Raw genomic sequence first — 13,767 nt, forward strand, 5'->3', positions numbered from 1 at the left:
AGTTTAAAAACGACTTCAGTTCTCCTTTAATGAAAATCAACATGATTGGCTTTGAATCAAAATACAATTAAACATTAAAAAAAAAAAATCACTGTACGTGTGATTACATTAAGGTGTGTGTGTGGTTGCATATGCATATAAAATCGCCACAATAGCTTGTTTAACACCACAACACATTGGGCTGAAGGGTATAAAACAGGTTTCTAATTACACCAACTATGGAATTTAACCACTTATCTGGAGAAGCGAAGCACTTTATCCAGGCTACAGTGATCCTGTAGCGCTACAACATAATCAAAAACGCTCTCGTAGGGAAATGAGATCATAGCTACAGTAGGTAAAAGGGATTCAAGTAGTGTTTGTAGGATGGAGGAGTAGGATGGGGAGTTCATCACGTCATTTGTTTACCTGGGATCGGAAGCCGCTAACAATGACGACCTCCTCACTAGGCAACGTGGACTGGTGGCAGGCGTCATGAGAAGCCTTTGGAGACCACTCTGGAGACAACGTGACATCACCCGATGCACCAAGCTATGGGTCTACAACACTGCGGTTTTGTCTGTGCTACTCTACAGCGCCGAGACCTGGCCTCTCAGCAAGACCTTGACCACTCGTGTTCTCGGCTTTGAGACCCGTGCCCTCAGGGCCATTGAGGGGGTGTGTTGGTACGACCGTGTCTCCAATGAGGCGCTCCGCCAGAGGACTAACCAACCAAATATCCTCCGCACCATCGCACAGCACCATGTTTGTTGGCTCAGACACATCCTGTGCTGCACAGATGACCACCCAACAAGAGCAATTTACAAGTTTGATCTGCCAGTGGTGGGATGGAGATGCCTTCATGGCCGACCACGCACCCATTGGAATGATGTCGTTCATCAAGACTTCCAGCAGATTAATTTAAGACTGGAGGACATCCCGGCACTCAGCCAAGACTGTGAGAGATGGTAGAGTTCGGTGGCACTGGTGGGCTCAACACCATACTGGCATAAGGAGGAGGAGGATGGAAATACTAAAACTTTTGTGGCAACCAATTTAGTTAATAAGAATATTTATACAAGTAGCTTATCAGTAGCTCTTTCTACCTTCAAGTCAGCATTACAACTGCATACTCTAGTGACATATGATGGACAGACACTGTGGGATGGAAAAAGATTACCTATATTGAAAGGCTTGTAAAGAGGAAATCTGTCTTTATTTTGAGCTACTACCACTTTCAATATTACCCATTACACTTTATCAGATGTTTAAGGCAGATATCTCTACAGTATTCCCAGTCACAACCATGGACTTGTTTAATGGCATAATCCACAGATTACATCCAAATTTGTCATTTTTGTGTCTACTGCTTCTAGTTCTTAAAATGTTAACAAAACACAATCCTACATCATGTCATAGCAGAGGTACAGTACTGTGTAAAAGTCTTAGGCACCCTTTTTTTTTTTTTTTACACGAACTTTGTTATAGATTTCTATTTTATGACTTCTACATTGGGGTGGCATGGTGGTGTAGTGGTTAGCGCTGTTGCCTCACAGCAAGAAGGTCCGGGTTCGAGCCCCGTGGCCGGCGAGGGCCTTTCTGTGTGGAGTTTGCATGTTCTCTCCGTGGGTTTCCTCCGGGTGCTCCGGTTTCCCCCACAGTCCAAAGACATGCAGGTTAGGTTAACTGGTGACTCTAAATTGACCGTAGGTGTGAATGTGAGTGTGAATGGTTGTCTGTGTCTATGTGTCAGCCCTGTGATGACCTGGCGACTTGTCCAGGGTGTACCCCGCCTTTCGCCCGTAGTCAGCTGGGATAGGCTCCAGCTTGCCTGCGACCCTGTAGAACAGGATAAAGCGGCTAGAGATAATGAGATGAGACTTCTACATTATCAAGTCGGTACAAAAGCATTTCAGAGTTCCAAACGTTCGTTTTTACGGCACAAAATTAAATGCTACAGAAAAAGAAGTTTGTATCTGAGCAGCATATTACATAAGAGAGCACTTTTCAGATTAAAAAAGAAAGCATAATGAAGGCTGCTGAGTTTTGGTGCAAAATTAAGGAGCAAATGTGACAGTCAAAGTGTCCAGAAGAACTGTGGCTGGTTCTGTAAGATGCTCAGTAAAACCTACAGCTCATTTCCTTATCAAACTGCACTCATTGTACCTGAGACTAATATATATTTTTTTTTAAAGCAAAGGGTCGTCTCACACCAAATATTGACTTTGTTTCATTTATTATGGCTTACTGCTTATAGTATTTTTTAAATGTTGAAACATTAAGACTTTTGCACAGTACTGTATTATAGGAGATACAAAAGGGCCATATATATACACAGGTAGTCGTCAACTTACGACTGCATTTGGTTACGACTGACTGGTTGTAAACCGATCCAGTCGTAAGTCGGCCTATGTTAAATGAACGCAAGTATATTGTGATGTGTAATGATATTGTAATCAGGGCTTTGAACCAGAATTTTTTTCCTATTGGTTCGTTCCGAACAGAAACAGAATTTTAACGTTTCCTGTTTTGGGTTCCACCATTAAATAGACGTTCCCGAACCGGTTAGAACAAAAAAATTTCGTTCCCGGAACGGTTAATTACGTTCCCTGTCAGCTGTTTAACAAATGGCTATAAAATTATGTCTCTGTCTCATCCAGCTTAAGCCAAATGTAGGCTAATTCTATTACAACCTTCATTAAATAAGACAAGAAATAATTCAAAACAATTATTATTTCAAATGTTGGCGATTTGGATTCTCAGTATGTCTTCCCATCTACACAAACAGAAAAAGTGCCAAAAATGAAAGATAATTCGTTTAGTGTGTTACCAAAGGCTAGTCAGGCCCTATGCATTGATAGGCTAACAGAGGTTAACGTCATTTAATGTTCGCGAGCCTCTCATTAACATGGACAAATATATTGATATCGTGTTTGAAATTGACGTTTTTGAATAACGATAGACTGCAATATTTACCTCTTATTTAAGATGTGGAGACGTGATAGTAGTCCACCCTCCCGCTCTCTCCATTCAGTCAGCGAACGTCACACAGGAAGTGAACCCCAGCGGGTCATAGAAACTTGCGCAGGAGAAGAATGACTTTTTTATTTGTAGGCTACGGAAACTTTGAGAAACGAAATAAAAACCGGTATTAACCGGTTACCATTATTTTTAATAAGCGTTTCTGTCTCGGAACATAAAAAATAATAAAGTTTCTGGTTTCGTTTCTGTTCCATGTGAAATAGAAAAAGTTCCCGGTTTTCGTTTTCGTTCCTTGAACCGGTTCAAAGCCCTGATTGTAATCATCTTAAAGTCTTATTTTATCAACATTTTCTTATTTCATTACCTTGGCTCATTATTTGGTTTAAGTCAAACACTGCATACTACACTGCGTACAGTACAATTCATTTAATATGTGCAAAACAAAAAATACGAAATACAGGTGTGAAAAATAGAAAACATTTTAGTTTGAAACATACCAAAATACAAATGTAAAACATAGCAAAATACAAAATTTAGTGACCGCTGGCATCACTGGTGCTTGGCTGTGGGTCGTCTACGTCATCATCAGCTGTTGCAACGCTCGGGCTGGCGGGAGCATTTGCTCGTTTCATAAACCAGGAGCTGGGGCGGAAACTGTATGACGGAGTGCGCGAGGGAGCGCGAGAGAGACTGCGCATGTGCCTAGAGCAGAAACTGTCGTACGCGGCAAGAGGCGCTGCCGGGAGCTGGGGCGGAAACTGTTGTACGCTTAGCTGGGAAACACTTGCCAGTCATAACCAGACGGTCGTAAAGTCGATTGGTCACAAGTCGACGACTACCTGTATGTATGTATTTGAAGTTTAAAACATGGTAATTGGGTTTGATATTTAATAATATTAGTCTCAGGTATAATGAGTGCAGTTTGATAAGGAAATGAGCTGTAGGTTTTACTGAGCATCTTACAGAACCAGCCACAGTTCTTCTGGACACTTTGACTGCCACACTTGCGCCTTAATTTTGCACCAAAACCCAGCAGCCTTCGTTATGCTTTCTTTTTTTAATCTGAAAAGTGCTCCCTTATGTAATATGCTGCTCAGATACAAACTTTTTTTTCTGTAACATTTAATTTCGTGCTGGAAAACGAACATTTGGACTCTAAAATGTTTTTGTACTGACTCGATAATGTAGAAGTCTCATCTCATCTCATCATCTCTAGCCGCTTTATCCTGTTCTACAGGGTCGCAGGCAAGCTGGAGCCTATCCCAGCTGACTACGGGCGAAAGGCGGGGTACACCCTGGACAAGTCGCCAGGTCATCACAGGGCTGACACATAGACACAGACAACCATTCACACTCACATTCACACCTACGGTCAATTTAGAGTCACCAGTTAACCTAACCTGCATGTCTTTGGACTGTGGGGGAAACCGGAGCACCTGGAGGAAACCCACGCGGACACGGGGAGAACATGCAAACTCCGCACAGAAAGGTCCTCGCCGGCCACGGGGCTCGAACCCGGACCTTCTTGCTGTGAGGCGACAGTGATAACCACTACACCACCGTGCCGCCTAATGTAGAAGTCATAAAATAGAAATCTATAACAAAGTTTGTATGGAAAAAAAATATTTCGGATGCCTACGACTTTTGCACAGCACTGTAGGTCTGCCCAAGCTAGACAAATGACAAATTAAGGGAAACACAGCAGCGCTGTTATACTGTAGGTGGCATTTATTTATTTGTTTATTTATTTAGGCGTGGCTTGGCTCCACTTGTTCCCTTAAACAATGCATCACTGCAGCTCAATACAAAGGGCAATGACAATACCACTCTTCTGACTGATCCCTTGTATTGTATGATGAAACATCTATCCTGATGGGTGTGGTCTCTTCCAGGATGACTCCACCCCATCCACAGGGGCTCACTGAACGCTTTGATAAGAATGAAAATGATGAACATTACATGATCTGGCTTTCACACTCACCAGATCTCAATCCAACTGGTAGATTTTGGAGTGATGTGTCTCCAACACCATCATCAAAACACCAACTGGGGGAAAATCTATTGGAAGGACTGTCTTCATTGCTTCTGTACCGTTCTAGAGACTGTAGAATCAGTGCCAAGGTGGCATGAGGTTCATAGTGGCCTAACACCTTACTCACTTCATGATGTTTTTTCCTATAATTTGCTACAAATATGCATGCTAATCTCATCTCATCATCTCTAGCCGCTTTATCCTGTTCTACAGGGTCGCAGGCAAGCTGGAGCCTATCCCAGCTGACTATGGGCGAAAGGTGGGGTACACCCTGGACAAGTCGCCAGGTCATCACAGGGCTGACACATAGACACAGACAACCATTCACACTCACATTCACACCTACGCTCAATTTAGAGCCACCAGTTAACCTAACCTGCATGTCTTTGGACTGTGGGGGAAACCGGAGCACCCGGAGGAAACCCACGCAGACACGGGGAGAACATGCAAACTCCACACAGAAAGGCCCTCGCCGGCCACGGGGCTCGAACCCGGACCTTCTTGCTGTGAGGCGACAGCGCTAACCACTACACCACCGTGCCGCCTGCATGCTAATCGTTTTTATTGTTTTAGGCTTTGCAATGATGATATAGCAGGAGCTTTGAATATGCACTGAGATCTTGAAGTTGGTGCTTTAGAAATAAATGGGTCAAACGAATGCCCATGAGCTCTAAGAGCATTTAGAGATTTTCGTCATTAAATACAATCACTCCGTGGCATTTGTTCCTCATGCCGGATTTGTGGGAGGGTAAAAACAGAAGAGTGAAGTGGTGAAGCTTTTCACACTGCCAGACTGTGATCAGTCTAACACCCATATACACAGTCTGGAACTTTCCAACCCACTGTGGTCTTTAACAAGTACATACGGTTCAACAAATATTTACAACTTCAAAAGTCCAAATCCTAGTCCACTACAGAGAACCTCTACAGTGTCTGTATGACTGTGTGTCCTGACGCAATAGTTCCTCCTTTTGTTTAGTCTCCTCCACCTGCCATTTTTACGGTGTGGTAATTCAAGCTGGCTGTGTGGTTACTAAGCAACAACCCCATGTCTAGGAGAAACACAAGGGCATTCTGAGGGTAAAAGAGAAGAACAGATTGACAGCTGCCACGATGCAACTCCTCAACAAAAGGTTTCACGCGTCTCGACTTAAGTCAGTCTGTTATGCTTCGACAAAAAACGCCAGGTGTTCAAACAGCTTTTAAAATAGATCCCTAAGTATTTCCGTGGCTTTGATGCACAAAATTCAACTCTAGCCAAACCCTACGTTATACCGTGGCCTTTCCGACATCGTTATGATAAGCCTTCAGATACACTACCGTTCAAAAGTTTGGGGTCACCCAGACAATTTTGTGTTTTCCATGAAAAGTCACACTTTTATTTACCGCCATAAGTTGTAAAATGAATAGAAAATATATAGTCAAGACATTTTTCTGGCCATTTTGAGCATTTAATCGACCCCACAAATGTGATGCTCCAGAAACTCAATCTGCTCAAAGGAAGGTCAGTTTTATAGCTTCTCTAAAGAGCTCAACTGTTTTCAGCTGTGCTAACATGATTGTACAAGGGTTTTCTAATCATCCATTAGCCTTCTGAGGCAATGAGCAAACACATTGTACCATTAGAACACTGGAGTGAGAGTTGCTGGAAATGGGCCTCTATACACCTATGGAGATATTGCACCAAAAACCAGACATTTGCAGCTAGAACAGTCATTTACCACATTAGCAATGTATAGAGTGGATTTCTGATTAGTTTAAAGTGATCGTCATTGAAAAGAACAGTGCTTTTCTTTCAAAAATAAGGACATTTCAAAGTGACCCCAAACTTTTGAACGGTAGCGTAGCTTCGCAGTGTTCGTGACTCTGCTACGATACAACAGCGGTTTCACTTTCTGCCACAGCTCTCCCAACCTCAGCTTACACTCTCCAACAAACATCTGTCTTTATTGCACTTGCACATGCAGAAACAAATGGATGTGTTGGTAGACATACGACCCAACAACAACCAACCATTAAAGTACACAGAAGCCTGCTAATTAACCAGCTCCTACGGGGCATGTGTGTATTTGCCCAATTGGTAAATGAATGAATTCCCAAAAGATTGACAAACATCCTTCCAGCTGTTGAAATTCAAAGAAACACTGTAGGTGAAGTTGTTATGCTGAAAAAGTACAGATTAGAAAATTATTTAGTCCTAATTAGCTCCATAAGTCATCAGTTTATTGCACAATATAATTCCGGCATAGTTATTATTTACGAAATGCTCACTAAAATTTAAATAATTAATTAGCAACACATCTAATTGAAATGCTACATGACATGACTACATTTTAAAGCGAAGTACGTGAATCGAAAGCGCTGTACACTCTCTGAAAAAGGGTACTAAACTATACTGCTTTTCCACTGGGATGGTACACTTAACTGTGGGACCATTAATATGCATCTTTCACCTGGAAATGTGGATATAGTGTACCAGATTGAAGGTATATAATTAGACTGTAATTACATTTTAGCGTAAAGATTTAAAAGTACATTATATGCAGTATGCACTTTGCTAGATAAAAGTTGAAAATACGTCGTGAAAGTACAAAATGTGTATGCTGCACCAAAGTTTAGTTTGGTACTCTTTTTTTTTTTCTCTTTTCTGAGACTGTAGATGTGCGGCTTCAGATACAGTAAGCACACCTGTACTGAAAACCATTTATAAAAGGCGACAAAGCAAGAACGTAGACAAATCTGGGATTAAAATAAACAGAAATCAGTTATAACTCCTGTTTTGGATACTGTTTGTGGAAATGTCGGTATGTTTAGGTGCTTGATACCCCAAACGTCTCTATGCATAGGGGAAATTAATACTTTTTAGCAAAATGTCTTCCATAATTTTTTTTTCACACTTTGAGATATATATATATATATATATATATATATATATATATATATATATATATATATATATATATTTTTTTTTTTCAGATTCCCTTTGACAAATGAACGTACTGAAATCATAAAACCAGATGTGTTCATCATTAGTAGGAGAGACGACTCGGTGCGTGTTCAAAGAAATGGCAGTTGCGTAGTTTGTAAATGAAATTACATTTTGCTAGAAAAACAAAATTGTTCATTTCCCCTGCTGTGTATGGACACTTTTGGGACACTCTGTACTTGTATACTGTTGTAATTGTGCAAACTATTTTAACAACTGTTATCGATTCACAACCGAAATCAGCATTAATATTTAAATGAAAATGCATTGCTTTTGTGAACTGCAAAATAAATAAATAAGCCTAATATAAAATTAATATAAATAATGGCTGATGCTGAACACGTCCTAAGCCACACTGAGGAAAATCCAAGGAAAACAAACCACTGGATTAACTGTTACTTAACTAAAACAGCATTAATGTTTGTCTGTAACAGGTTTATTTAAGGGATTTGGCTGGCAGAGGTCTATAATTCACAAAAAAAAAAATCAAGGAAGAATCATTTTCTTTATGTACTGCTAATTACTTCTTCACAAACTTTCAGTCATGTATGAAAACATACAGAGATGTGAAAGTTATCCAAGAATAAACTTTTCCTAAATGTGATGAAGTTGCAGTTTATTGAGGATTAACCTTGAAAGTGTCAAATATAGGACTGAAGTTATTTTAGTCATTTTAGTCAATTGAAAAATTGCTAGCTTGTGAATTAGCTTATCGTCTTACACTGTAAAACATTTCAAATTGGGTTAGCTTGGAAATGGAAGTTCACCTGCTGCCTTGAAAATGCAAGTTAACTCAATTTTGACAATTATTTTTGTTTCAAATCAGAAAAAGTCTCAATTAGTATAGGTAATTGTATGGGGCCGAGTAAAATTAAGGATTAATTTCACGAGTGATTTCGAAGTTTTGAAAATTGCCAATTTCAAAACTTTGAAATCACGAGTGAAATTGATCCTTAATTTTACGAGGAACCATACGATTAGTTGTTTATAATATATAGGGCCAAATTCATACTTCGGAAGCCATTCAAGTTCACAACATTTGTCATTCACGTTTTCTGAACCAATCAGGGCGTGAGACTATCTTGCACGTTTGAATCAGTTTCTAAAGCATTCCTTGTTTTCGCAAATCTCTCGCTTTTCCCTCAAGGACTTTTCGTGATTCTTGAAAAGTAACATTTTTCAGAATTGATCCCGGATATTTCTCTCGTCTCAGATGCCGATCCAATGCTGCCTGCATTACTTTAAGAGAGTCTGGTTCGTAGTTTTCCCCATTTTCTTTCCTCACTTCTGCATAAAACTGCGATAGCACCTTGTCTAGCATTCATATGCCACTAGAGAGCTGTTTGTCTTTCTGTGGCCCATTTCTTAAACACGGAAAGCCAAAGATTCGTACTTTTTTTGGTATTTTCATTTTCGCTTGCAGCTTTCAACTGGTTTATCATTTCTTCATCAAATATAGCGAAACGCAGCATTGCTGAGTCAGCAAAGTCAGCCATTTTGTTGACAAAATTTGCTAATTTTTGTAACCGTAACCAAGCAACGAACTAGCCAATAGCATTTCAGAAATACGGCCCCGTGTTAAGGAAAAAAAAGCCGTCCTTGATTGACCAATCAGAATTGAGTAATTTGGCCCTATGTATTATAATTCATAGTAATTCAAGTCTAACCTTTGGAAACTTGCACAGATTAGTTCAACACTTTTCAGAGCTAAAGAGAAAAAGTAAGTCAGCATAACTAAACAAAGCTGAAACATTTTACTATTTATAAAGGGTTTTTTTTTAAAAAGAAAGAAAAGAAAACTGTCAATTTCATCAACAAGTTAGTTTTAAACTTGCTACCTGAAGCAGTTTACAGGTTGCTATGGCTGAATACAAAATAACTCCGTCCTCACTACACAAGTCCACTACACAGGATAAGAAATAATAGCAGTGTAGTGCACTACATATTGAGTTTAGTTTAGAATGTTACCAGCGACCTAAAGCCAGATGATTTGTTGATTTAGTCTAATGATGAACACATTGAGTTAAAGAGAGAGAGAAAGTGAGCATAACTAAACAAAGCTGAAATGTTTTACTATTTATAAAGGGTTTTTTTTAAAGAAAGAAAACTGTCAATTTCATCAACAAGTTAGTTTTAAACTTGCTATCTGAGGCAGTTTACAAATTGCTATGGCTGAATACAAAATAACTCCGTCCTCACTACACAAGTCCACTACACAGGATAAGAAATAATAGCAGTGTAGTGCACTACATATTGAGTTTAGTTTAGAATGTTACCAGCGACCTAAAGCCAGATGATTTGTTGATTTAGTCTAATGATGAACACAGAGTTAAGAGAGAGAAAGTAAGTGAGCATAACTAAACAAAGCTGAAATGTTTTACTATTTATAAAAGGTTTTTTTTAAAGAAAGAAAGAAAAAACTGTCAATTTCATCAAGAAGTTAGTTTTAAACTTGCTATCTGAGGCAGCTTACAATACAGATAATGAAGTTGCTATGGCTGAATACAAAATAACTCCGTCCTCACTACACAAGTCCACTACACAGGATAAGAAATAATAGCAGTGTAGTGCACTACATATTGAGTTTAGTTTAGAATGTTACCAGCGACCTAAAGCCAGATGATTTGTTGATTTAGTCTAATGAAAATCTACCATGGTTTACTATGGTTTTACCATGGTTTTTATGTAGTAACCATGATTCTACCATGGTATCTCATGGTTATTCTAAGTACTATGAACCAACCATAGTATTACTATGGTTCATCCATGGTAGTAACCATGGTTCTACTATGGTATTTCATGGTGATTCTAAGTACTATGAACCAACCATAGCATTACTGTGGTTTATCCATAGTACTGCAGTAGCTGTGGTAGCACCATAGTTGTATGTGTAATAGGTCATAGTAACTACGAAATTAGATTAAAAAGGGATAGTATGGTTTTTAAAAGGATGCACTAACTGTAGTATTACCATGCTTTCGTCCAACAGTCAATGCTGTAGAGAAGGATCTCGATTAACAGCCCAGATACATTAACATTTACTTAGATCCTAAAAATTTAAGTGAACATCGAGGTAAAATGCACCATGGTTTTCATGGTTACCCAAAAAAACCATGAAAACCATGAATAACTATAAACCATGGTAAAACCATGGTTAGTTTTCATAGTAAAACCATGGTTCATTTTTGTAAGGGATTGAGTTAAAGAGAGACAGAAAGTGAGCATAACTAAACAAAGCTGAAATGTTTTACTATTTATAAAAGGGGTTTTTTTTAAGAAAGAAAACTGTCAATTTCATCAACAAGTTAGTTTTAAACTTGCTATCTGTGGCAGTTTACAGGTTGCTATGCAGATAATGAAGTTGCTATGGCTGAATACAAAATAACTCCGTCCTCACTACACAAGTCCACTACACAGGATAAGAAATAGTGGCAGTGTAGTGCACTACATATTAAGTTTGGTTTAGAATGTTACCAGCGACCTAAAGCCAGATTTGTTGATTTAGTTTTCATTAATGTAGCTAGCTAGCTCGGCTAACTTACCGAGAAGCAGCAGTTTGACCTCGCGGGCAGCTCTTTCTCCTTCATCCCGTAAATTCTTGTCGATCTGCCGGCTCCTGTCATTAGCCGCTCTGTCACCGGAGCTCGCTGTGCACCCCATCTTTCAGGCCTCTGGCTTTTTAAATATATATATATTTTTTTAAAAGAAAAAGCACTTTGGCTGGAAGAGAAGTGAAAAGTGACTCATGCACAGAGTTGGTGAGCGGTGCAGCAGAGAGAGAGAGAGAGAGAGATGAGTTAAAGGGAAGAGTGTCGCTGTGAATCTAACGCATTTCTGTAGAGGATCATTAAACTGTCCGGGAAGAGAAAAGGATGAGCTGAACGCCGGGATGTTTCTCACTCAGTGTGTGTGAATGAATGAAACACAGCTTCCTGCTCTTTTCATAAAGTGTGTCCGCCCTGCAACACACCCCCTGTGTGTGGATAGTCTCTCTCTCTCTCTTTCCCCCTCTCTCACACACACACTCTTTATTTGTAAGAACAACTTTATTCATCACACACTTGTGAAATTCATTTGAAGCAGTGAACACACACACACACACCCAGAGCAGTGGGCAGCTGCGTTACAATGTCCGGGGAGCAGTTGGGGGTTAGGTGCCTCGCTCAAGGGCGTCCCATATTAACCTAACCGCATGTCTTTGGACTGTGAGGGAAACCGGAGCACCCGGAGGAAACCCACACAGACACGGGGAGAACATGCAAACTCCACACAGAAAGACCCTCACCAGCCGCTGGGCTCGAACCCAGAACCTTCTTGCTGTGAGGTGACTGTGCTAACCACTTACAACACGGTGGTATAAATTCCATCCATCCATCCATCCATCCATGATACCAGGATATCGCAGGACTGACACGTAGTGTACGTTCACACTGCAGGCTGAAGTGACTCAAATCCGATTTTTTCGCCCATATGTGACCTGTATCCGATCTTTTATTGACAATATGAACGACACAGATCCGATTTTTTCAAATCCGACCCAGGCCGTTTGGATATGTGGTCCTAATTCCGATTCCTATCCGATCTTTTCATATGTGACTTCAGTCTGAACCGCCAGGTCGCATTCATCTGACTTACACGTCATCAACAAGCCACAAACGTCACTATTCTGCGCTGAAGTAGGCGGCGGGTCTCTCAAAAAAAAAGTTACAACAACATGGCTTTGATGTTCCTTTGAACGGAGGTTGCAGTCACTACCCCGCAGAACGCCTGAGCCAAAACCCTTGCCCTCTTCCTTTTCAACCTCCTCCTTAACATCAGGCTATTGTGCATGTTCTGGCTCCGTCACAACAACAACTGCATAATCGCCAGGTACTCCATGCTGGCTACTGTCATACACAGGAAACTGTAGGTTACTTCCGTAAACACTGGCCATGCTCACTGCGTGTGACATCGTCGTATCCTGCAATGCGCATGCGGAACACTTTTAGGTCGCTTTTCGTTCATACTGAGGATCACATACAAGTCGCATATATTTGTTAATGTGAACGACTTCACAAAAAAATCGGAATTGAGCATTAAGCCTTGCAGTGTGAACGTAGACATAGAGACAAACAACCATTCACACTCACACCTACAGTCAATTTAGAGTCACCAATTAGCCTAACCTGCATGTCTTTGGACTGTGGGGGAAACCGGAGGAAACCCACGCGGACACGGGGAGAACATGCAAACTCCGCACAGAAAGACCCTCACCAGCCGCTGGGCTCGAACCCAGAACCTTCTTGCTGTGAGGCGACTGTGCTAACCACTTGCACCACGGTGGTGTAAATTCCATCCATCCATCCATTATCTGTAGCCGCTTATCCTGTCCTACAGGGTCACAAGCAAGCTGGAGCCTATCCCAGCTGACTATGGGCGAGAAGCGGGATACACCCCGGACAAGTCGCCGGGTCATCACAGGGCTGACACATAGAGACAAACAACCATTCACACTCACATTCACACCTACGGTCAATTTAGAGCCACCAATTAGCCTAACCTGCATGTCTTTGGACTGTGAGGGAAACTAGAGCACCCGGAGGAAACCCACACAGACACGGGGAGAACATGCAAACTCCATACAGAAAGACCCTCACCAGCCGCTGGGCTCAAACCCAGAACCTTCTTGCTGTGAGGCGACTGTGCTAACCACTTGCACCATGGTGGTGTAAATTCCATCCATCCATCCATTATCTGTAGCCGCTTATCCTTGTCCTACAGGGTCACAGGCAAGCTGGAGCCTATCCCA

The 13,767-nt window shown here is 40.9% G+C and overlaps 1 protein-coding gene across 1 annotated transcript in view; it reads right to left on the minus strand.

The window, feature by feature from the left end:
• The window catches only part of gnaia (guanine nucleotide binding protein (G protein), alpha inhibiting activity polypeptide a), a 52,524-nt gene extending 40,645 nt beyond the window's left edge, over positions 1-11,879 (minus strand). The window contains exon 1 of the mRNA XM_060928196.1: positions 11,522-11,879. Within this exon, the coding sequence (XP_060784179.1) occupies positions 11,522-11,639 (118 nt within the window). The 5' untranslated portion in view covers positions 11,640-11,879. The remainder of the gene's footprint in view (positions 1-11,521) is intronic.
• Between the last annotated feature and the right edge of the window lie 1,888 nt (positions 11,880-13,767).

This window comes from Neoarius graeffei, chromosome 8 (assembly GCF_027579695.1).
Source record: "Neoarius graeffei isolate fNeoGra1 chromosome 8, fNeoGra1.pri, whole genome shotgun sequence".
In the NCBI taxonomy this organism is placed as follows: domain Eukaryota; kingdom Metazoa; phylum Chordata; class Actinopteri; order Siluriformes; family Ariidae; genus Neoarius; species Neoarius graeffei.